Source organism: Ambystoma mexicanum, chromosome 14 (genome assembly GCF_040938575.1).
Source record: "Ambystoma mexicanum isolate Mex_15411 chromosome 14, UKY_AmexF1_1, whole genome shotgun sequence".
NCBI classification, from domain to species: domain Eukaryota; kingdom Metazoa; phylum Chordata; class Amphibia; order Caudata; family Ambystomatidae; genus Ambystoma; species Ambystoma mexicanum.
Window position 1 is genome coordinate 207,264,169 of NC_090940.1, and position 22,226 is coordinate 207,286,394.

Consider the following 22,226-nt stretch of genomic DNA (forward strand, 5'->3'; position numbering starts at 1 on the left):
AAGGGGCCTTGGGAAGACCCTGAAGCTATTGTGTTCCCTCTACCCGAAAAAACCCAAGACGGGAACCTGGTTCAGAGAACGTTTCATAGACACTATGAACAAGGTCTCCTCTTTTTTAGCATTCATGGAAAAGTACCTTAGACTTAAAAATGTGACAGCCTTTAGCTAAATCACCAAAGCATCAGCCGCCTCCCACATATACTATTGTGGACATTACTGAGCAACCTCAACTTGACACTCCAGCCTCTCATGACTAATCAAGATCAGGGGAGGAAGATCTAAACGTGTGGTATGATGATTCAGATGATCTCTATAGCTATGATCAGGAGGACCCCGACCTCACAATTATAGCTCCTCTGATGTTACACCTCAGGGTTGTCATGTTTCCTCAGTTGATGATCAGCTTTTATTCAACGACTTGTTAAAAAGGGCTGCTAATCATTTTAATATTCAAACTCTGAAAACAGTGGGATTACATGGCAACATTGGATATGAAAATGCAAACTTTCATTTTTCAGTGTTGCAGTGCAAAGAAAATGCCTAAGATTGAAAGTGGGAAACGAGCACTACCAACTCAAAGTACTACCATTCGGGATTGCCTCTGCACCACAAGTGTTTACAAAGGCCCTAGCGGTAGTGGCCGCGCACCGACATTGGCTTAAAGGGGGCCCCCATGAACTTTATAAGCACAGCATTCAAGTCCCAGCCGGGAGTAGGATTTAAAACTGGCACTTTCCAGCAGGAAACTTTACTTTGATGTGGTGTAGGCTGAGAGAGACGCTAGGTGTCGCTCGTAGCAAATTAAAGACTAATCCTGAATCTAAAAGATATAGTAAATAGTGTCCTATATGTGAAGGTGAACAGTCAGTTTGGTTGATGTTACATGCTTTACACCATCAGACAAACCGATTCCATGTGTTAAAATAGTAGTGTCTTGTATTAGGTTTGCGTGCTTCCTTTACAAAGCTCATGGTGGCCCCCTTCGAGTCAATGCACAAAGCCAGTCTTAAACATCTTACATATAAAACTGCTTTCCTTTTCGCCATCACATCAATAAGGAGAGTAAGTGAATTACAAGCCCTTTTTAGTGCAAGATCCTTTTGTCATTATTCACAAAGACAAGGTGGTACTACGCACACATCCACATTTTTCTCCAGAATTCATCAGAAAGTGCCATGTAAATCAATCCATAGAACGTCTTGCTTTCTTCGCAAGCCCAAAGAATGCAGAGAGAAGTCTACATATCTTAGATGTCAGAAGGACTGTCATGTATTACTGTTAAAGACTAAACCTTTCAGAAAAACACTGTTTGTATCTCTAGCCACAGGGAATGAGGGGGATCCCATCTCTAAATCAGCTATCTCAAAATGGATTGTCAAATGCATCCAACTTTGTTATTCTCTTGCCAAGAGAACATTACCCTTCAAGCCCAGAGCACACTCAACTCTGGGAACAGGGGCTACTCTAGCTTACTCCTACGTCCCTTCTCCCTTCCTCCATACTGTATGGGCGTCCCTTGCTAGGGATGGGAGACGGAACCTTTTTCACCAGAAGAAAATCTTCGTCCCCTTTAAATTTAGAGGGGCAGCCCTGGGAGCATGCGCTCCCCTGACTCTGCCCACCGACGCCTCTCCTCAGTCCTCTTATCCGTGTCGACGGGGGCGGACCGCTTTCACCAGTACTCCTGGGTTTGGCTTTAGCCTTGTAATTCCATGCGCTCTTCTGCAGATATTGTCTTTTGTCTTTAATCAGGTACTCGGTCTTCTGGTGCCACGCTCCTCCCCGGTGCATGTCCACGTCTGTGGGCTTCAGCAGGTGTCCAGCTTGTGAAGGGCTCTTCCCTACTACCGAACGCACCCTGCTGCTCTTTGCCTCTGCTGCTTTGGACCCGAACACGGCTGGGAAGGTTGTTCCGCGTGTGACACGCTTACACTGCGTGCTCTCAAGAACATGTTAGCTAAGTGGAGGGAGCTCTTAGAACGATCTCCTCCAGAAGACTTGAAGGACTTTGTCAAGCACAAGTCAAGGCCCAAGGTAGGTCCACTTTTTTCATCCTCACCCGCAAAGAAGACTCCTTCCAAAGGAAACGTCTGAGCGGGAGGGACCGTTCAGGTTCCAAAACAAGCACGGGTACCGAGGCTGCATCAGCTACTGCCTGCCGGGCCAAGGGGTCGCTAGATCCTACCGGTGATGTCAAAGAGGGACTGCAAGGTTCTTTTACCGGAGAGGCTATGCCCTACTACCGGCCAAATGTCTGAGGGGTGCCTGTATGCAGCACTACCGGCAACACAGCTGAGGGCACAACGCCTACCAAGCCTCCTCCTGAGGTGCAGGGTAGGCTTCAAGCTCCACTGCCAAGAGTCTGGGAGGAGGCTGGGCCCAGCGCAGCAAGCACCACGGCACAAGCATGTGGTATGCAGCCTGACAAAATGGCCGCTGCGCCAGACAAAATGGCTGCTTGTCCGATAACGCCCCTTAGTGCAGAGCAGGTGGGATAACGAGTTTCAAGGTGGGACTGGTCTTCACTAGGTACGTGGCCTACAGTATATCCTTCAGCCTCGCAGGGCAGATACAGCCCGCAGGCAGCAAGGCAGAGTATGCCCAGACCTCAGCAATCTCAGGGGCCCTACTCCTGTGCCACCTAGCGCCCCACCAGCCTGTGAGGACATATTTATGAGATCCCCCTCAGATGGGCACCCTCCTTCGGGATATGGTCAGGGACATGCTACCTCCTGTCCCGCCACCTGTGCCCATAGTCATTCCACCTATGGCTCCAGCACCTCAGGCCCCTGCGCAGCCTCAGCTGCCTGTGCCGCCCTCCGTGGTTCCGGCTCCTCTGCCTCCTGCCCCCCCATGCGGTTCCATACCAGACTCCACAGCAGCCACACCTGAGCCTGCACCGCCCAGTACTCCTTCACTTGTCCCAGACCAGCAGGACACCCTGGTGAACACTAACGAGGAGGAGGACCCTGACACTCAGTCTTCAGCCAAGGCATTCCTTGACCAACTTTGGGGCTTCCACAACCCGAGGTTGAACAATCAGAGGTGGGGGTCCTGGACGAAGTCCTCACTCTACGCCCCGCGGCTAGAACGGGAATTCCGATACAGAAGGACCTTATCGCTTTGGACCAAAAAGGGATGGCTTAAACCCCATTGGGTACAGCCCACAAATTGGCGCTTCGACGCCAAGTACAGGCAATTGGAGGGGGATACACTCTTGCTGTCGGGGAAAACCCCTATTCCGCACTCTTCAGTGATTGCTGCGGCCTCCATCTACTCTAAGCCGCAGTCTTCCTCGGCTCTGCTAGGCAAGGAGAAGATCTTTGAGGCATGTGGAAAGAAGGTCTATTCCAACGCCTCCCTGCACCTTCGTCAGTCTAATGTGGACGCCATGCTCGCAGCCGTAAACCAGAGGCTTTGGCGGGAAATAGCTGACTTCCTTCCAGAACTTCCGGTACACATTCAGGCGCTCTTCAAGGTGGGGCTGGCAGAAGCAAAGTTGGTGGCCCAAGACATCCAGGAGGCCACAGTGGCGCATATAGATACCTCAGGCCGTGCCATCTGCATTGCCACAGCCCTGAGAAGGACGGCCTGGCTGCGCCTACCAAATGAAATCCTGGACGTCCAGAAGTGCATATCGGACCTTTCATTCAAGGGTAGCGACCTCTTTCATTCCACCACTGATTAGGAACTTGATCAGCAGAGCAGTTCCCAGACTGCGTTCCCAGGCTGCAAGGGGCGGGTATTCAGCGGATTCTGGTTCTTCCAGGAACAAATGTGCAGGCAGTCGGACCGATCTCCAAGTCAGCACCGCCCGCAAACCGCACAAGGTGGGGAAAAAGGGCTTCTTTCATGTCCCCACTCCTTAGCCCGAGCCTCAGAGGGGAAAAAAGGCATGGCATTCCCCTCCACGTCCATGTGTCTCTGGTGGGGGGCAGGCTTGTCGTGAGGTTTGCGGACCCCTGCATCATATCAGTAGTGGACACGGGGTACCGCCTACCGGTTCCTCTGTCTCCTCCCCTCCACTCCCACAGATTGGGACAACCACTCTATTGGCAGAAAGTCGATGGCTCGTAGTGAGCCAAGCAGTGGAAGAAGTCCCAGACTCCCAGCGGGGTATGGGCTTCTACTCCAGGATTTTCACCATACACAAGAACCAGGCTGGCTTAAGAGTTGTGTTGGACTTTTCCAACCTTAACCTTTCCCTCCCTCTTCAAAAGTTCAAGATGGTTACCCCAGCTCTTATTGCGGAGACATTGTGCAAGGGAGACTGGATGTGCTCCCTGGATCTGAAGGACGCATACTTGTACGTCCCGATTTGGCAGCCTGATTGGTCCTTCCTGAGGTTCAGGATCATGGGCTTCCATTGCCAATACAAGGTTCTACCCTTTTGGCCTCAATTCAGCCCCCAGGGTCTTTACCAGGCTTATGAATGCAGGGTCAGCCCTCTCAGGGCCCAGGGTCACCATGTCTATCCATACCTAGACGACTGGCTCGACAGGGCGAGATCCCCAGAGGTGGTCCATCACACCACCTCTACCTTCATGAATACGCTACACAAATTGGGATTCTCCATCAATCTCAAGTCACAGCTGCAGCCAACGCAGCCTGGCATTCCTGGACCTCATCTGCGACACAAGCGCAAGTGAATTTTTCCCTGGGAGGTCTAGATCACAGCCATCAAGAGGGCCACAGGTAATTTTCTCAGCAGAGCGGTGACCTCAGCATGGTGGTACCAGCACCTCTTGCGTATCATGGCAGCATGTATACTGGCAGTGCCATACACGAGGCTCAAAATGAGAAGATTACAGCTGCTCTTTGCAGCCTCATGGAGTCAGGAGCGGGGTTCCCAGGCAGAACTCGTCAGCATCCCTGCTTTTCTCCACGAGGGCCTTGCCCATTGGAGCATAGACTGCAACCTGAGGGTAGGCAGACCCTTCTGACAATCAGCACCACAGCTTACCATCAGCATGGATTCTTCCTTGGAGGGCTGGGCGGCTACCCTGGACAACCAGTCCATGGAGTTTGGTCTCTTCAGGAACAGGACCATATCAATTGGCTAGAGCGAAAAGCAATTTGGCTCGCTCTCAAAGACTTCCTGCTACTTATCAGTGGCAAGATGATCCTCATTTAAACTGACAACTGCACCAGCATGTATTACATCAACAAGCAGGGTGGCACCAGGTCTCCTCCCTTATGCAGCCTGGAAGTCAGCATTTGGGAGTGGGCTCTGGAGAACATTCACTTTAGGGCAATCCACCTCCCGGAGATTGGGTGCAGACAATTACGAATGGCAATTGAATGGTCAGATGCTTCAGGGGATCTTCAGCAGATGAGGGCACCCCAGGTGGATCTCTTCGCGTCCTGGCAGGGACAGGGCCTAGGCTCCCTGGGTGATGCGTTGCAGTTACAGTGGAACAGTATGAACGTATATGCATTTCCTCCCACTGCCCTGGTCCACAGGGTGATCTGCAAGATAAGGGAGTCCCGGCACCTCAGTATCCTTCTGATAGCTCCGTGGTGGCCGGCGAGACCATGGTTCTCTGAGCTGCTCAACCTGTTGGACCAGTCTCCAATTCACCTTCCCTTAGGCGCAGTTCCGCTATTATTGCAGCAGGGGGCAGGGGGATCCACAGAAGTTAACCCTCGCAGCGTGGTCCCTGAACAGGTCACATTGAAGCATCTGCGTCTTTCGCAGGCTAACCTAGACGTCATACAGGGTGCTAAGAGCGATGCTACTAGGAGCCAGTACAAAAGCAGGGGGTCTAGGTTTTGTCACTGGGCTGAGTCTAAGGAGGTTGATGCTCTTACTTGCACGTTGGATGACGTGCTATTCTTCTCTGCACACCTCACCCACTCGGGGATGCAAATAGACAACTGCCGCACCCATCTGGTGGCTATCAGAGCCTACCGGAACAGGTTTTCACTCCCTCCTACCCGGTGGTTAAGACATTTGGCAGGCCTCACTAGGCTCTACCCGCCTATCAAGAAACCACAACCCGTAGTGTTGGGCACCTTGGCACATAAACCCTTTGAGTCAGTGGCGTCTGCGGACATCAGGCTGGTCAACATTTAGACCGCCCTCTTGGTGGGGTCTTACATCTACACGCCGGGACAGCGAGATCCAAGCTCTTGTGGCTTCTGAGCCTTACACTACCTTTCATAGAGACAAGTGGGTCCTTAGAACGCACCCAGCGTTCTTGCCTAAGTTAGTCTCTTCGTTCCACTTAAATGAGGTGATGGTGCTACCCACTTTTTTCACTGACCCTAAGGACGATGCTCAGAGGGTCCTGCACTGTCTGGATGTTGGGCGCGCTCTAAAGTTCTGCCTTGATAGAACCAACAGCTTCCGCAAATCTGAGGCTCTTTGTCGCCTTTGGAGGGAGTGGGGGGGGTTTCAAAGCCAGGATATGACGCTTCTAAGGTCTCCATAGCAAGGTGGATGGTTTCTGCCATTAAGGAGGCCTATGAGGGACAGCACAAGCCACTTCCGGCATACATGCATGCCCATGCTATCAGATCCAAGACCCCGGAAGTCGCATCACCAGAGTGGCCTCGTGGGCCACTCCTTCAGCCTTCTACAAGCACTACTGTCTGTATGCCCGCTCTAGGTCAGATGCGGCTTTCAGACAGACAGTATTTAGGAACTTGTTTTCTTAAGGAGGGTTACTTCTCCACCCTGGGGCTACTTTCCGTTGTAATCGCCCATGCAGTATGGAGGAAAGGGGACGAGACGTAGGAGTAATTATAAGTTACTCACCGTAGTGACAAATGTACTCCTAGTCCATAGTCCCCTTTCCTCCATTCGTCCCACCATCCTCCCCGCGCCCCCAATAAAACTGGTGTCATTAGGCAATGGTAATATTGTCGACTTGCCAATGGGGACTGAGGAGTGGTGTCGGTGGGCGGGGACGGGGGAGCACATGCTCCCAGGGCAGCGCTCCCGCCGACTACAGTAGAAGCTATTTGGAGCAACACTAAAACAGTTCCCCAACACTTAGTACAACCCTTGGATGGTTTTGAGCCTTGTGCCCTAAAGTCATCCGATCCAGAGTTCTCCTTTTCACAAAAGTTTACTATGTGATTGGATGGTGCCAGTGGTTATGAGACAGTGCCAAAAAGATAAGGAGACCAGATCAACACTGGTTTAAGTCACGAAAGAGAGCGATGGGGACAGGACTTTACGCCTATGTTACCCTGACTCGGCTCCAGAGACCACTGTTTAGGGTTTGGATTACATTGGGGACACAATCTTCTGTTCTTGGTCTGGTTGAGGGGAGGCCCAGGCGTTGTGCATGCAGAGGTCATTTTCAGACGCAAGATTTAGTTTCGGTTAGTCACAGTGATTGAATCTCGGTTCGAGGCACCTTCCAGTTGACCGCCCTTGTGAAGAAAAAATGAAGACTTCAGGACACCTCCAGGAAGCGAAGAAGACTGATTCAATGGATGAACAAAGGAGCAGTGCTGCACTGCTTCCGTTGATGCAAGAAGATCCTCCAGGTTCCAAGGATGCACTCGGCACAGCACCGCTACAGTGAGGTAGCCCCAGAGAGAGCTGGTCAGTCCACTGGTTGGTCCAGGGAGACTTCCGATGGATCAGATCCTACAGCAGGGGTTGAGACTGGTTGTGTCCAGTGGTAGAAGCAACAACTAGGGACTTCTTGAGATGAGGCAGAGGAGCAGGGCTTCCCTGGGACTTGGCTGGAGGCAATACTGGTCAGCTGCAATGGTTGTCCTCCCGCTGCACTGAATAGGAGTCTTGGCTCCAGCTATGATCTGTCCAATCACTTCAGGGGACCCCTTTTTATACAAGATCTGGATTGGAAACACACCCAGGCGCACCAATGGCAAGGACCTGCACCATTCAAATTGGTAGTGGCTATCCAATAATGGATTGCCACTGGCCACATCTGCACAGGAACAGATAGTCGGCCACCTGGATGTGAACTGTGTGAAAAACCAGAGGGTGTTTCAGTGCCTAGACCCCAGGGATCCCTTACTCAGGTAGCCAGGGCACATCCATGGCCTTTGGATCCAGATCCTGGGGGTGGACAAGTGAGGGAGGATCACTTGGCTGAGGGGTCTTCGGGGAGCGGGGGAGGAACTCCCCATTGTGAGACATGGTATTCCCCCCCCTTTCCAAATACCCCAGTCCCTTTTTTATAGGATATTCCAACTTCCCAGATCCCCCAACTCCCTTTCCTACACAAACACTGACCCGAGGAAGAGGTCTGAGGCTGAAGAGTACCACCAATGAAATATATTGGACATGTCCCACTAATAAGATCAGGCACTTGATCTTAATTACATACACCTGGTACCTATTTGCTCTCCCCACATGGTTAAAAGGTGGAACACTGAGACACACTCTGAGCAAGACGATGCACAAGAAGGAGCAGTTCTTCCAGGGCAACGGCGAACCAGGCAGAGCAGAGTGACAGGCCGAGGGACAGAACCAAGGTACGGAGAAACCTTGGACACCCCAGCGAAAGATTGTTGCCTCCGAAGGGCCTTGAAGGTTGCACAAGGAAGCCCAGCTAGAGAGAAGAGACACATCGCCTTTGTGTCTCAAGGATACCAGCCACCCTCCTGGGTGAACAGCAGAGTTGGGGAGGTGCAGCAGCAGTTGTGGTATCAGCCTTGACTTCAGGATCAAAGTCGCGAAAGACAAAAATTAACGCAGCTGGTGAGTCGATGAAATCAATGAAGTCCGGTCTGTGTTAAATGAAACTTAGCGGCAACAGTATCCTACGAATGAAGGATGCAAGTGTGCTAATAAGATGCGAGCGAAAGCAAAGCAAAGCATTGTAAAGAACTGTAAATAAAAAATAAAAATTAAGAGTGGTCCAGTGAACGAAGATTGCCCAATCTAAAGTCTCTGTGAAATGTCTGCTGTAGAAGCAGCAGGAGGAGATAGAAACTGAGTTGCAAGATGTGAACTGTTAGGCTGTATTGAATTGAGGTAACCAGAAGGGAACAAACCTTTGTTGAACTGTATTGCAACCTAAAAGGTGACCTTGGCTGGAGTGAGAGAAGGCCGCGAGGTCCAGCCGATAAACTAGTGACACCATGTGGAGGGTCAAGTGGGCCCTGGTTCACTAAACGAACTGCATCCTTTTGTCCGATGCCAGAGGTTTTGCAAGGTCCATGTGTGCCACCTTACCCCATGCTACAAAACATGGGGAAAGGAGTTTACTCAGCCATACTGACATTTCTTTTGAACAATCATTTTCTTTTTTGCATTACACATTCCCTTTACACATTTATTCTATTCGAAAGAGGGCAGGCATTAGGCTTGTTAGTGTAGACTATTTTATTTTGACTAAGGACTGACTAGGACTGTATTTTCTTTTTGTTTGATGATTGAGAATGCTTCCATCTTCGTTATGGGCAAGATGGGAGTTTTGCAATGTCTTTTAAACAATCAATAAAGGTTTTGAAATGTGCAGCTCTTGTCAGTGTCTACTTGAGATATGATATAAACTTAGACTCCTTCTCAATCATGGAACACCAGAAGGTAAATAGTTTACATGTATGTTTATAGTTTACATGCATGTTTATTCTCTTAGTTCATAAGTAGAGAAAGCACTGGGACATCCATCTAGCCCAGCAGCTTAGGTCCAACTGCCACCAGTAGAACCCTGCCCACCAAACATACATCAACATTCCACCAGCGTCCCAGTGACATCACCACACCAACACTCCACCTAGAATGTTAGTGACATCACCACTATCACAACACTCATAGCCATAATCAATCACAGCTCAGACTATGACATATGTCCCTCTCTTCAACCAACACCACACTCACAGCCATAATCACTCACAGCACTGATTATGACATATATGTCCCTCTCTTCAACCAAACCAGATCTTAAATGGAAAACCGACAACTAACTCAACCACAACTAGCTCAGGTTCTGGGCCCACTCAGCTACAAACCCGCTGAATAAACCACAACATGGAAGAAGCAACACTCTGCTATCAACCAGCTGAATAACAACAATACAGCACCTCACTGTCCCTAAAACAACCAGACAGCACCTCACTGTCCCCCAAAACACCTCTTATACCTAAAACAACTGGGCAGCAGCACCTCCCTATGCCACCCCAAAATCACTCCCTAAAATGAATATAAACCACTCCTGCATTACCTAAAACCTCCAAAACATAAGCACCTCACTACCACAAAGTTTCCAGGCAGCACCTCACTACCCCTTAACACCACACTGAAACATCTCACTACCCCCTTAAAATCCAGGCAGCATCTCACAACCCTTAAAAACACCAAACAGAACCTCACTGCCCCCTAAAATGACCCATACAGCACCTCACTGCCCGCTGGACAGCACCTCACTGCCCCCAAAAATAACCCAGATGGCACCTAACTACCCGCTAGATGACACCTAATTGCCCACTCTAACTGCCCGCTAGACAGCACCTTACTGCCTCTAAAACACCGGCAGCATGCACACATAACCAGGGAAAAGCACCTCACCGTCCCTTAATACACCAGACCGCCCCTAACAAGACCAGACAGCACCACACTGCCCCAAAAACAACCAAACAACACCTCACTACCCCTATAAAGACCAGACAGCACCAGACCGCCCCTAACAACACCAGACTGCACCTCACCTGACTGTCCCAAAACACACCAGAACACAACCGGACAGCACCAACACTCCACTATCAACCAACTGAATAACAACAATAACAGCACCTCACTGTCCCTAAAATACCAGCAGCACCTCACTGCCCCCCAAAACACCTCTTATACCTAAAACAACTGGGCAACAGCACCTCCCTATGCCACCCCGAAATCACTCCCTAAAAATGAATATATACCACTCCTACCTTTCCTAAAACCTCCAAAACATAAGCACCTCATTACCACAAAAGTGTTCCAGCCAGCACTTCACTACCCCTTAACACCACAGTGAAACATCTCAATACCCCCTTAATCCAGGCAGCATCTCACAACCCTTAAAAACACAAACAGAACCTCCGGCCCCTAAAACCACCAGACTGCACCTCACTGCCCGCTGAACAGCACCTTACTGCTCCTAAAACACCGGCAGAATGCACACATAACCAGGGAAAAGCACCTCACCGTCCCCAAATACCCCAGACCGCCCCTAACACCAGACAGCACCATACTGCCCCAAAAACAACCAACAACACCTCACTACCCCTACAAAGACCAGACAGCGCCTCACTGCCCCTCAAAACACCATACTGCACCTCACTGTCCCAACACCAAACAGCACCTGAATTTCCCAAAACACACCAGAACACAACCCGACAGCACCTCCATAACCCTAAAACCATCCCTACCAACACCAGACAGCACCTCACTGCCCCTACAAACTACCAGACGTCACCTCACCGTCCCAACATCAGACAGCACATGATTGTCCCTAAAAACACCAGGCAGCACCTCACTGTCCCTAGAACACCATACAGCATCCCACTGCCCCGAAAAACAACCAACCTCACTACCCCTGCAAAGACCAGACAGCACCTCACTGCCACTAAAACAAAACAATCAGACAGCACCTGACTGTCCCAAACACACCAGAACACAACCAGACAGCACCTGACTGTACCTAACACCAGACAGCACCTCACTGTCCCTAAAATGACCAGACAGCACCTCACTGTCCCTAAAATGACCAGACAGCACCTCACTGTCCCAACCACACCACACAGCACCTGACTGTCCCTCAAACACCCAAAACACACCAGAACACAACCAGACAGCACCTCACTGTCCTTGACAGCACCTAACTACTTTTTAAATAACCAGGCAGCCCCTCACTACCACTTTAAAACCCTAAGTGGCACCTCACTACCACTTTAAATTCATTCCAGGCAGCACCTCACTACCACAAAATTTTCCAGGCAGCACCTCACTGCCCCCCAAAACACCATCATCCACACATAACCAGGGGACATGTCCCTGCAAACAACAACCAACCGACGTCATGGCGCCAAGGTTCTTGCACCGTAGTGGCGCCAAAGTTCTTGCACCACCCCCAAAATGTCCATGAAATGCACACATAAAAGCAAGTCCTCTGCACCATAATCCCATCATGTGCAAGAAGTGAAAGCACCTCACTGCCCCCATAAATGACCAGACAGCACCTCACTGCCCCTAAAGGTACTGGCATCATCCACATATAACCAGGGGTAATGCCCCTACAAACACGACAAACAAAACACTGCAGGATAACATGTAAAACCCACAGTAAGTGGTAACTAGATCAAGTCCATGGCGCTGAAAACCCTGCGCCAAACCCCAACATGTCCCTGAAATGCAAAACCCAAAATGCATGGTAAGAAGTTGTAAATGCAAAAATGGATGCAAGTGACATGGCGCTAAAGTCCCTGCGCCATACCCCCACCCACATGTCCACTTCAGCCAACCTGCAAAGAAAACATTGCATAAACAGCATTACAATGTCCCATGGACACCACACCCTTGAGTCCAAAGTGAGAACCCGAAAACATGTCCTAATAGCAGGCCACATACATAAACACGACATCAGTGCATAAATAACAGGCCATAAACTGCTAACATCAACCCAGGACCCAACCCAAAATTGTACTAAACCCAGAGGCCACAACATAAACACAACCGCATTCATTAAAACCGGCCTCACCAAACACATACCTCTAGTTAGTGACTTGTCAGATCCTTCATCACGTTACTTATTCCCCACTGGTCCGGATCCAGCGCTCGCCTCCTTGCCAGCCTCCTTGCCAGCCTTCTTGACAAATCACCCGCTAGTGGCTTCCACCGACTTTCAGCACAGACATTGTAGATGCCCACAATTCCAGACACGAACACTGTGCTTCCCTGCATCTCCCGTACGGAATCACTCCTTGCACCCGAGACATCCACACCCGCCAATTGTTTCAAAAAGTCACTCATTGAGGAGCACAAAACTCTTGCCAGTTCACACATCCAATATTTTATCCGTTCCGGAACACTGCAGCTTCTGCATCCTGCTCTGGCGTAATCCTTATAAAGAACGCTGCGTTCCATACCAACGCGTTCCAGCTGCTGGGGCGCAAAGCCTCCTCCAATGAATGCCAACGCCATGTCACCTCCATTAGATGCCGGCCCTCCACCAGCCGACGTCATCAAAGAGCACAGCGGCGCCGAAAGGTCAAGATGCACAACCCGCTCCATAACTCTGGCTGGCTTCCACCTTACACTGCTCATCCTGTGCTGCGCCGACCAACACAGCTCTTTACTCCGCCGACCCCAGTCCACAGCGAGACAAACCCGCTCCTTATCAGGACCCTGGGGGCAGGTCAAGGTCACCATCCACACAAACGAAAGAGCTCCAAATACCGTGGAAATGGCACAAAAAGTGCTCTCTGATGGACGCGCACCACAGCGCCACCTACAGGTTGCAGGGGAAGTTAGCACCTTGACGAGACACCAACTCCTGAACAGGCGTCCCCCGGCGTCAGACCCAGGGGCTTGTACACCCCTGCTGCGATCGACGGAATCGTCATGCCCTATGGGACCATATGGCTGCAAACCGTGGCTCACCCACCTACAATTGGCTACGAAACTCCTGGGAACCCGTTGATGACCCCATCAACCGATGAACTGTCCCGAGACCAGCAGTCCAGTCTTCAGCGCACACAAGGCGGTCCCCGGCCTCGGACCCAGGGGCTTGGGCACCCCCGCTATGAACGCCAAAATCCTCGCCTCCGGACCCAAAGGGCACTGGCACTCGCCCTTGCTGCGGACCACCGGAGAGCACAGACATTCGCTGGAAACACCAACAAGGCGATGACAACGAGCGGGACCAGCAACAGTTGCATACACTGGATAGGGCCCTGCCGGGTGGGAAGAGACTTGAAGGGCAGTGTCTTCTCCAGATGTGCTGCCCCCTCCGCAGCAGCCCCGAATCTCCTCCACAACAACGTCCAAAATGCCACCTCCAGTCTCTCCAACACGGGGCTCCTGCCACCGCTGCTCCGACGCCAGCCACCTCAGGCTAAAACCACAATAGCCACAGCAAAACTGGACAACGGTGGCTGCTCAGACAACAACTTCTGCTGCGCAGCCACCACTTTGGCCACCTGGCATCCGGACTCGCAGGATCCCCTTCCTGGGCCCAACCCTGGACCTCCGCTGTACCGCGGGACCCACAGCTTCTTCCTCTTTGATGGATGTCTCCCTGGAAGGCAGCGCCTCTCACCTACTGCCCCTTCCCAGCAGGACCATCCTCGTCGCCAGTGATATAAACTAAGACTCCTTCTCAATCATGGAACACCAGAAGGTAAATAGTTTACATGTATGTTTATTCTCTTAGTTCATAAGTAGGGAAAGCACTGGGACATCCATCTAGCCCTGCAGCTTAGGTCCAACTGCCACCAGTAGAACCCTGCCCATCAAACATACATCAACATTCCACCAGAGTCCCAGTGACATCACCACACCAACACTCCACCTAGAATGTTAGTGACATCACCACTATCGCAACACTCATAGCCATAATCAATCAATCACAGCACAGACTATGACAAGATACCATGCCTCCCTCACAACAAGGGGGACCCTGGATGACCCCCACATCCAGGGTAACGCACAAGCTGCCCCTTTGCCCAAGAAAGCAGCAGCTTTCCCTTGGAAAGGGCTACCCATATATGGCAATTCTGGGCCTTGTGAGGCAGGAGAAGGCCAAAGGACAGGCAACATCTTGTGGCACAGCCGTCTTCGAGTGCTAGCCCCTCCTGAGTAACCATTTGCAGTAATAGTGTGAAAAGTTCAATACATGGTAGAAAAACATCCACTGCCCCAGCCCATCCTGGACACAGTGTAAATATAACCAAAACTCCACAAAAGAATACAAAGTATCCTAACCGCGCTTGACTTTTGGGTGAGGTGTGCAGTTGTGAAAATACAGGAAATCCATAAAGAGACAGTCTATCACTAGGTATAGTCTTATTGACTGATCAGTTACCGCATACAAGTGAGCAAAAAGGGAAGTAAAGTAGAAGGCTTTTCTTGACACCAAAAAGCCAGGTCAGGAGTCAAAACAAAGCAAAAAGAAAGTGTGTCCCACATAGAAGTCTGTTTGAGCAAAGCAGCAAAAAGAAGGTCTAACAATAAAATTCTTAACCAGGCATGAAGAGCTAAAGACCACCATGACTCAACGAACTCCAGGACCCGATGAAGGCATGTGTAGCAACTATCAGAGCGCTCAGGTGACAGAAGGCGACCCTATTGGCGCAGCCAAACGCTGGCCTTACATGACCCTTTGTTCTGGTGAGCAGCGATTACTGGGGTAATGCTTGCTGGATCATGAACTGAGTTTGCAGTCTCTGGTCCAAACTCACGACTGTGACCTGGGATGGGAAAAGGCACAGGAGCGAGCCGGTCAGTCCACATGGTGGTCCTAGGACAATTCCAAAGGCTTCAAGGGCAGGATCCTCAAGCACGGGTCGGGACTGCTGATTTGTACTGGTACAACGGTCTAAGTACTGATTAAGGCCTTAAGGAGATCAGCACAAAGGAGCAGAGCTTTGCCAGTACTTTGCTAGACGCTGTGCTGGTTGTCTGCGATGGACGGCCACGGGTCTTGGGCAGGATGCTCTTCTTCAAAGGGGTCTTGGCTCCAACAAGAATGTTCAGACAGGCTGCAAGAATCCACCTTTTTATCCTAAATTGGAACTGTGGTAAGGATCTAAACTAATCAAACTGCCAGGGGATGTCCAATAATTCAGATATGCCTAGAAAATGGTGTCTCTCTCCGTCTGTCCCCCCTTCTCGTGCGCCTCTCTTCTCTCCTCTCTCCTCTCTCCCACTTTTCTCTTCTCTCTCCCCTTCTCTCTTCTATCCCTCCCCCTTCTCTCTTCTTTCTCCCCTTCTCTCTTCTTTCTCCCCTTTCTCTCTTCCTTCTCCCCCTTCTCTCTTCTCTCTTCCCCTTCTCTCTTCTCTCTCTCTCCCTTCTCTTCTCTTGCCCCACCTCTTCTCTTCTCTCTCCCCCTTCTCTCTTCTCTCTCCCCCTTCTCTTCTCTCTCCCCCTTCTCTCTTCTCTCTCCGCCTTCTCTCTTCTCTCTCCGCCTTCTCTCTTCTCTCTCTTCTCTCTTCTCGCTCCCTCTTCTCTCTTCTCGCTCCTCCCCCTCTCTTCTCGCTCCCCCCTCTCTTCTCGCTCCCCCCTCTCTTCTCGCTCCCCCCTCTCTTCTCGCTCCCCCTTCTCTTCTCGCTCCCCCTTCTCTCGTCTCGCTCCCCCTTCTCTCGTCTCGCTCCCCCTTCTCTCGTCTCGCTCCCCCTTCTCTCGTCTCGCTCCCCCTTCTCTCGTCTCGCTCCCCCTTCTCTCGTCTCGCTCCCCCTTCTCTCGTCTCGCTCCCCCTTCTCTCGTCTCGCTCCCCCTTCTCTCGTCTCGCTCCCCCTTCTCTCGTCTCGCTCCCCCTTCTCTCGTCTCGCTCCCCCTTCTCTCGTCTCGCTCCCCCTTCTCTCTTCTCGCTCCCCCTTCTCTCTTCTCGCTCCCCCTTCTCTCTTCTCGCTCCCCCTTCTCTCTTCTCGCTCCCCCTTCTCTCTTCTCTCTTCTCCCCTTCTCTCTCTCCCCCTTCTCTCTTCTCTCTCCCCCTTCTCTCTTCTCTCTCCCCCTTCTCTCTTCTCTCTCCCCCTTCTCTCTTCTCTCTCCCCCTTCTCTCTTCTCTCTCCCCCTTCTCGCTCCCCCTTCTCTCTTCTCTCTTCTCCCTCTCCTCTCTCTCCCCTTCTCTCTCTCCCCCTTCTCTCTTCTCTCTCTCCCTTCTCTCTTCTCTCTCTCCCTTCTCTCTTCTCTCTCCCCCTTCTCTCCCCTTCTCTTCTCTCTCCCCTTCTCTCTCCCCTTCTCTCTTCGCTCTCTCCTTCTCTCTTCTCGCTCCCCCTTCTCTCTTCTCGCTCCCCCTTCTCTCTTCTCGCTCCCCCTTCTCTCTTCTCGCTCCCCCTTCTCTCTTCTCGCTCCCCCTTCTCTCTTCTCCCTCTCCTCTCTCCCCCTTCTCTCTCTCCCCCTTCTCTCTTCTCTCTCCCCTTCTCTCTTCTCGCTCCCCCTTCTCTCTTCTCGCTCCCCCTTCTCTCTTCTCTCTTCTCCCTCTCCTCTCTCTCCCCTTCTCTCTCTCCCCCTTCTCTTCTCTCTCCCCCTTCTCTCTTCTCTCTCCCCTTCTCTCTTCTCGCTCCCCCTTCTCTCTTCTCGCTCCCCCTTCTCTCTTCTCGCTCCCCCTTCTCTCTTCTCTCTCTCCTCTCTCTCCCCTTCTCTCTCTCCCCCTTCTCTCTTCTCGCTCCCCCTTCTCTCTTCTCGCTCCCCCTTCTCTCTTCTCGCTCCCCCTTCTCTCTTCTCTCTTCTCCCTCTCCTCTCTCCCCTTCTCTCTCTCCCCCCTTCTCTCTTCTCTCTCCCCCTTCTCTCCCCTTCTCTTCTCTCTCCCCTTCTCTTCTCTCTCCCCTTCTCTTCTCTCTCCCCTTCTCTCTTCGCTCTCTCCTTCTCTCTTCTCGCTCCCCCTTCTCTCTTCTCGCTCCCCCTTCTCTCTTCTCTCTTCTCCCTCTCCTCTCTCTCCCCTTCTCTCTCTCCCCCTTCTCTCCCCTTCTCTCTCTCCTTCTCTCCCCTTCTCTCTCCCCCTTCTCTCCCCTTCTCTCTTCTCTCCCCCTTCTCTCTTCTCTCCCCCTTCTCTCTTCTCTCCCCCTTCTCTCTTCTCTCTCCCCCTTCTCTCTTCTCTCTCCCCTTCTCTCTTCTCTCTCCCCTTCTCTCTTCTCTCTCCCCCTTCTCTCTTCTCTCTCCCCCTTCTCTTCTCTCTCCCCCTTCTCTTCTCTCTCCCCCTTCTCTTCTCTCTCCCCCTTCTCTTCTTTCTCCCCCTTCTCTTCTTTCTCCCCCTTCTCTCTTCTCGCTCCCCCTTCTCTCTTCTCGCTCCCCCTTCTCTCTTCTCTCTTCTCCCTCTCCTCTCTCTCCCCTTCTCTCTCTCCCCCTTCTCTCCCCTTCTCTCTCTCCTTCTCTCCCCTTCTCTCTCTCCTTCTCTCACCTTCTCTCTCCCCCTTCTCTCCCCTTCTCTCTTCTCTCCCCCTTCTCTCTTCTCTCTCCCCTTCTCTCTTCTCTCTCCCCCTTTTCTCTTCTCTCTCCCCCTTCTCTTCTCTCTCCCCCTTCTCTTCTCTCTCCCCCTTCTCTTCTCTCTCCCCCTTCTCTTCTCTCTCCCCCTTCTCTTCTCTCTCCCCCTTCTCTTCTCTCTCCCCCTTCTCTTCTCGCTCCCCCTTCTCTTCTCGCTCCCCCTTCTCTCTTCTCGCTCCCCCTTCTCTCTTCTCGCTCCCCCTTCTCTCTTCTCGCTCCCCCTTCTCTCTTCTCGCTCCCCCTTCTCTTCTCGCTCCCCCTTCTCTCTCTCCCCCTTCTCTCTTCTCTCCCCTTCTCTTTTCTCTCTCCCCTTCTCTTTTCTCTCTCCCCCTTCTCTTTTCTCTCTCCCCCTTCTCTCTTCTCTCTCCCCTTCTCTCTTCTCTCTCCCCTTCTCTCTTCTCTCTCCCCTTCTCTCTTCTCTCTCCCCTTCTCTCTTCTCTCTCCCCTTCTCTCTTCTCTCTCCCCTTCTCTCTTCTCTCTCCCCCTTCCCTCTTCTCTCTCCCCCTTCCCTCTTCTCTCTCTCCCCCTTCCCTCTTCTCTCTCTCCCCCTTCCCTCTTCTCTCTCTTCCCCTTCCCTCTTCTCTCTTCCCCTTCCCTCTTCTCTCTCCCTCATCCCTCTTCTCTCTCCCCCTTCCCTCTTCTCTCTCCCCTTCCCTCTTCTCTCTTCTCTCTCCCCCTTCTCTCTTCTCTCTCCCCCTTCTCTCTTCTCTCTCCCCCTTCCCTCTTCTCTCTCTCCCCCTTCTTCTCTCTCTCCCCCTTCTTCTCTCTCTCCCCCTTCTTCTCTCTCTCCCCCTTCTCTCTTCCCTCTTCCCTCTTCCCCTTGGACCAGACAGTCCCGACCACACACACTATGGCTTTCCTTATATAGTGTTGCTAGACCTGTGCGGGCAGGAAGAATACTAAATGACAAGACCGCCAAAAGACATCAATAAAACATGGCATGGCTGTTTAGAGTATATGATGCTAAAAATGGCATGGAGTAAGATGCAAAAGTGCACTAAGAAAAACAAAGACCACGGTAGAAAAATATTTGCTGCCACCAGCTCGTCTTGGACACGTCATGCAAGTAACAGAAATGTTACTTAACGCCATAAAGAGATACAGTGAAGTGCAGCAAGGGTATTTTGTAAGGTAATGTATGCATATTAAAAACAAGGAATATCATAATGGGGATTGAGATCCCTAACCCCCCCCCCCTACGCTGATAGCCACAGGGACAGATCAGTATCCCCAAAACAGATGAGCTAATAAAGGAATATTAAGCAAAAATGCTTAACTTGCCTTCAAAGGTCAGGATACAAACAAAAGTAAAAAGTTAGAGGGCCGAGGGTTCATAGATGTCAATGCATGAAAAGCAGCAAAAAGCAAATCGTTCCTAACAATAACAGAGTGGTGGTGTAGACTGTCCCATACAGAAGGAGTTCAGGATGAAATTTGTATTAAGAAGTCGCTCCAGGAACACAAAGCTTCCGAAGCAGCTCAAAATCTAAGACAAGGGGGATCCACTTTACAAAAGAAATGAGCACACTGGAGTTTCACTTAGGAGCTCGACATAGCTACTAAGAGAGGCTGCTGCATTTCAAAAAGCCTGCCCGCCCTATAGTTCTGTCTCGACTGTATGTAAGGCCTGAAGTGACGCCTGCTTCAGTCTAAAAGGAGTCTTTGCTGGAAGGACCATAAGGTAAATATGGCCCCAGTAGCTTTCTACAGATATTCATTGTGTATCTTCTCGAAAGCGTCATTAGCAGGATTAGCCCTTGGGAGACGGTCACTAGATGCCACTTCTACACCTGGGGTGTAATCCACCACCTGTCACTCATTGTGCCTACTCCATGCTCCTCAGTGGCCTTTTGCAGGGCAATTATGGGACTACAGAATCCATCTGGTGACACATGTTCTGTTAAATTGTCCGTAAGCACAAAAACCGGAGAACGTCTACTTTTTAGAATTTCGAAATGTCGAGCCCTATTTTGCGTTAATTCTCAACAATTGGGATGGTAAGCAGAATCGCACTTACCACACTACAGGCAATTCTACAATTTTCTGAGATGTACGTTATAAATTTTGAACCATTAAGATTCGATGCAACCAGGATAAATGTGCACATAAGATTGCAGATTGAGTTGCATGTGGATTATTTTTTGTCGATTACAATGTTTTTGATATATATTTGTACATTTTATTTTATAAGCCGGTAGTAACTTATGATTTGAACTTGACTGGGTATACACAATCGGCATTGCAGCTTGAAGCCACTGTAATTAGCCAGTCTGGAATGGGGCACATTTAGTTCGTTTGTGTACATGCATCTTGGATCTTGTGTGGAACGTGAGGGTGATGTGACTTTGCATTTTAAATGCTCAAGTTGGCCTAACAGTAAACCATGTTTCCATTTTACTTACAGAAGCTCCATGTGTGAAGAAGAAAAGACGTATAGGAAAGGCTTTGAAAAAACATTGAATGAATATCCAGGCTTATTGGGACCATTATCTCTTGTGTCTTTGGAGCTGAAGATGGAATGCAAATGAACGACCAAGGCATTGATGTTCTCAGCTATCAGGCTTTCATGCAGGAAAAGTGATTGAATGGAAACACCCACAAAAGGAGGTCCACTGAACACACTAGCCCTTGAACACACCATCCATTTCAGATTCTTTGCTTTTCACCTAGCAAGAGTAGTGTTCCTGCTATAGGTATGCAAGACTACAGAGTAAAAGCATGTTCATGTACAGTTTTATGAAACTTGCATATTGTGATGTAATGTCCCACATGAGCGGAATATACCAAATGCACTTTTGATATATTACATGTCACCAGTGCAGTACAACACAAATTTCAACAAGTCAACAGACAATGCATGTTTTTCTTGATTTCCTGATAAAGCCAAGAAGCTGTGTCTCTGCTAGCAGATGTGATCATATTTTGGAGAGCGTATTGAACATTGTTGTCAACCTGCTAATGTGACACCTGTTGGCCTTGTGGTGCAAGAAGTGCATTAATTTCTTTTATATATACATGACTCATTGAGCCTCCTGTCGACATCCAGTTAAAGGGGTCTGCTTTGTGCCGAGTCGGGGCAGTGAGCTAAAAGTGCAAATATTGCTAGAAAGCAGGACTCCAGAATTCCTTTGCTAAAATGCTCTACGTTGACTTTCCTATAGCATACCATTCTAGGTTAGATGGATGGACTTATTGCTGTGAGGTTGTACTTGAGGATATCTGAGTGATATGCCTTACATAAACCTATAATGTGATACTGCGGCAGTTTCCATCAAAGTGTTCTCCTATTGCTGAGAAGCAAGAAGATGCCCATATACAATTTATTGGGCACGTAATTGGTTGTGGAACTTGTATAGTGATGAAAACCTGCAGGAGGTAAGCCAGAGGTAAGAATTGGATAATTAAGTGGAGCACCCTAAGCACTTAAGAATAGGTGTCATGTTTGAAGCTGTCGTGTTAGTAGTATGTTAGTGTAGATAAACCAATTGTATGCAAGGAAATGTGGCCTAATTGTTAAATGGCTTATTTGGCAACCTGAAGACTTGGGCTTTTATGCTGGCCTTCGTGGTTGACCAAGAAGATGTACTTTTCTGGCCAAATCACTGTGTTTCCCTTATGCCTAAATTGTAAATATGTCCAATATGATATACATATGTAAAATAATGATTATACAATGTGCTGTCTTCTATTTCAGGTAAATGTCCCCCGCTCTTTCTCTACCCAGCAGATCTCGGTTTATGGAATCTGCACACCTTCTGTGCAATGTTTTTTATTTTGTTTAGGTGCTCCTGTTACAATAAAATCTTCTCTATGAATCACACTGCAGTTCTGTGAGATATGCCTTCACTCTATTGAATATCTAAAAAGAATCTGTTCTAAAGGATCCTGCTAGACCCTCATTTCTCCACAATCTTGGTTCTGTGTAGATGCATGAAATTACTTTCACCGCCGCCCCCCACCTTTTTGTTGCATAGATCATTAAACACAATTCAGTAGTGCTTAAAATGTGCAAAAGCAGAAAACAATGACGTACACCGGTGGTAGTACACCATTAGGACTACATTCACATTGTACTGTTACAAAGTGATATTTTATTGCATATAACTGTACTAAAGTACA

General features: G+C 50.0%; 1 protein-coding gene across 1 annotated transcript in view; it reads left to right on the forward strand.

Moving 5' to 3' along the window:
- The window catches only part of SNAPC1 (small nuclear RNA activating complex polypeptide 1), a 438,004-nt gene extending 416,077 nt beyond the window's left edge, over nucleotides 1-21,927 (forward strand). Inside the window, exon 10 of the mRNA XM_069638930.1 lies at nucleotides 20,512-21,927. Coding sequence (XP_069495031.1) covers nucleotides 20,512-20,567 — 56 coding nt within the window. The 3' untranslated portion in view covers nucleotides 20,568-21,927. The remainder of the gene's footprint in view (nucleotides 1-20,511) is intronic.
- Nucleotides 21,928-22,226: the final 299 nt, after the last annotated feature.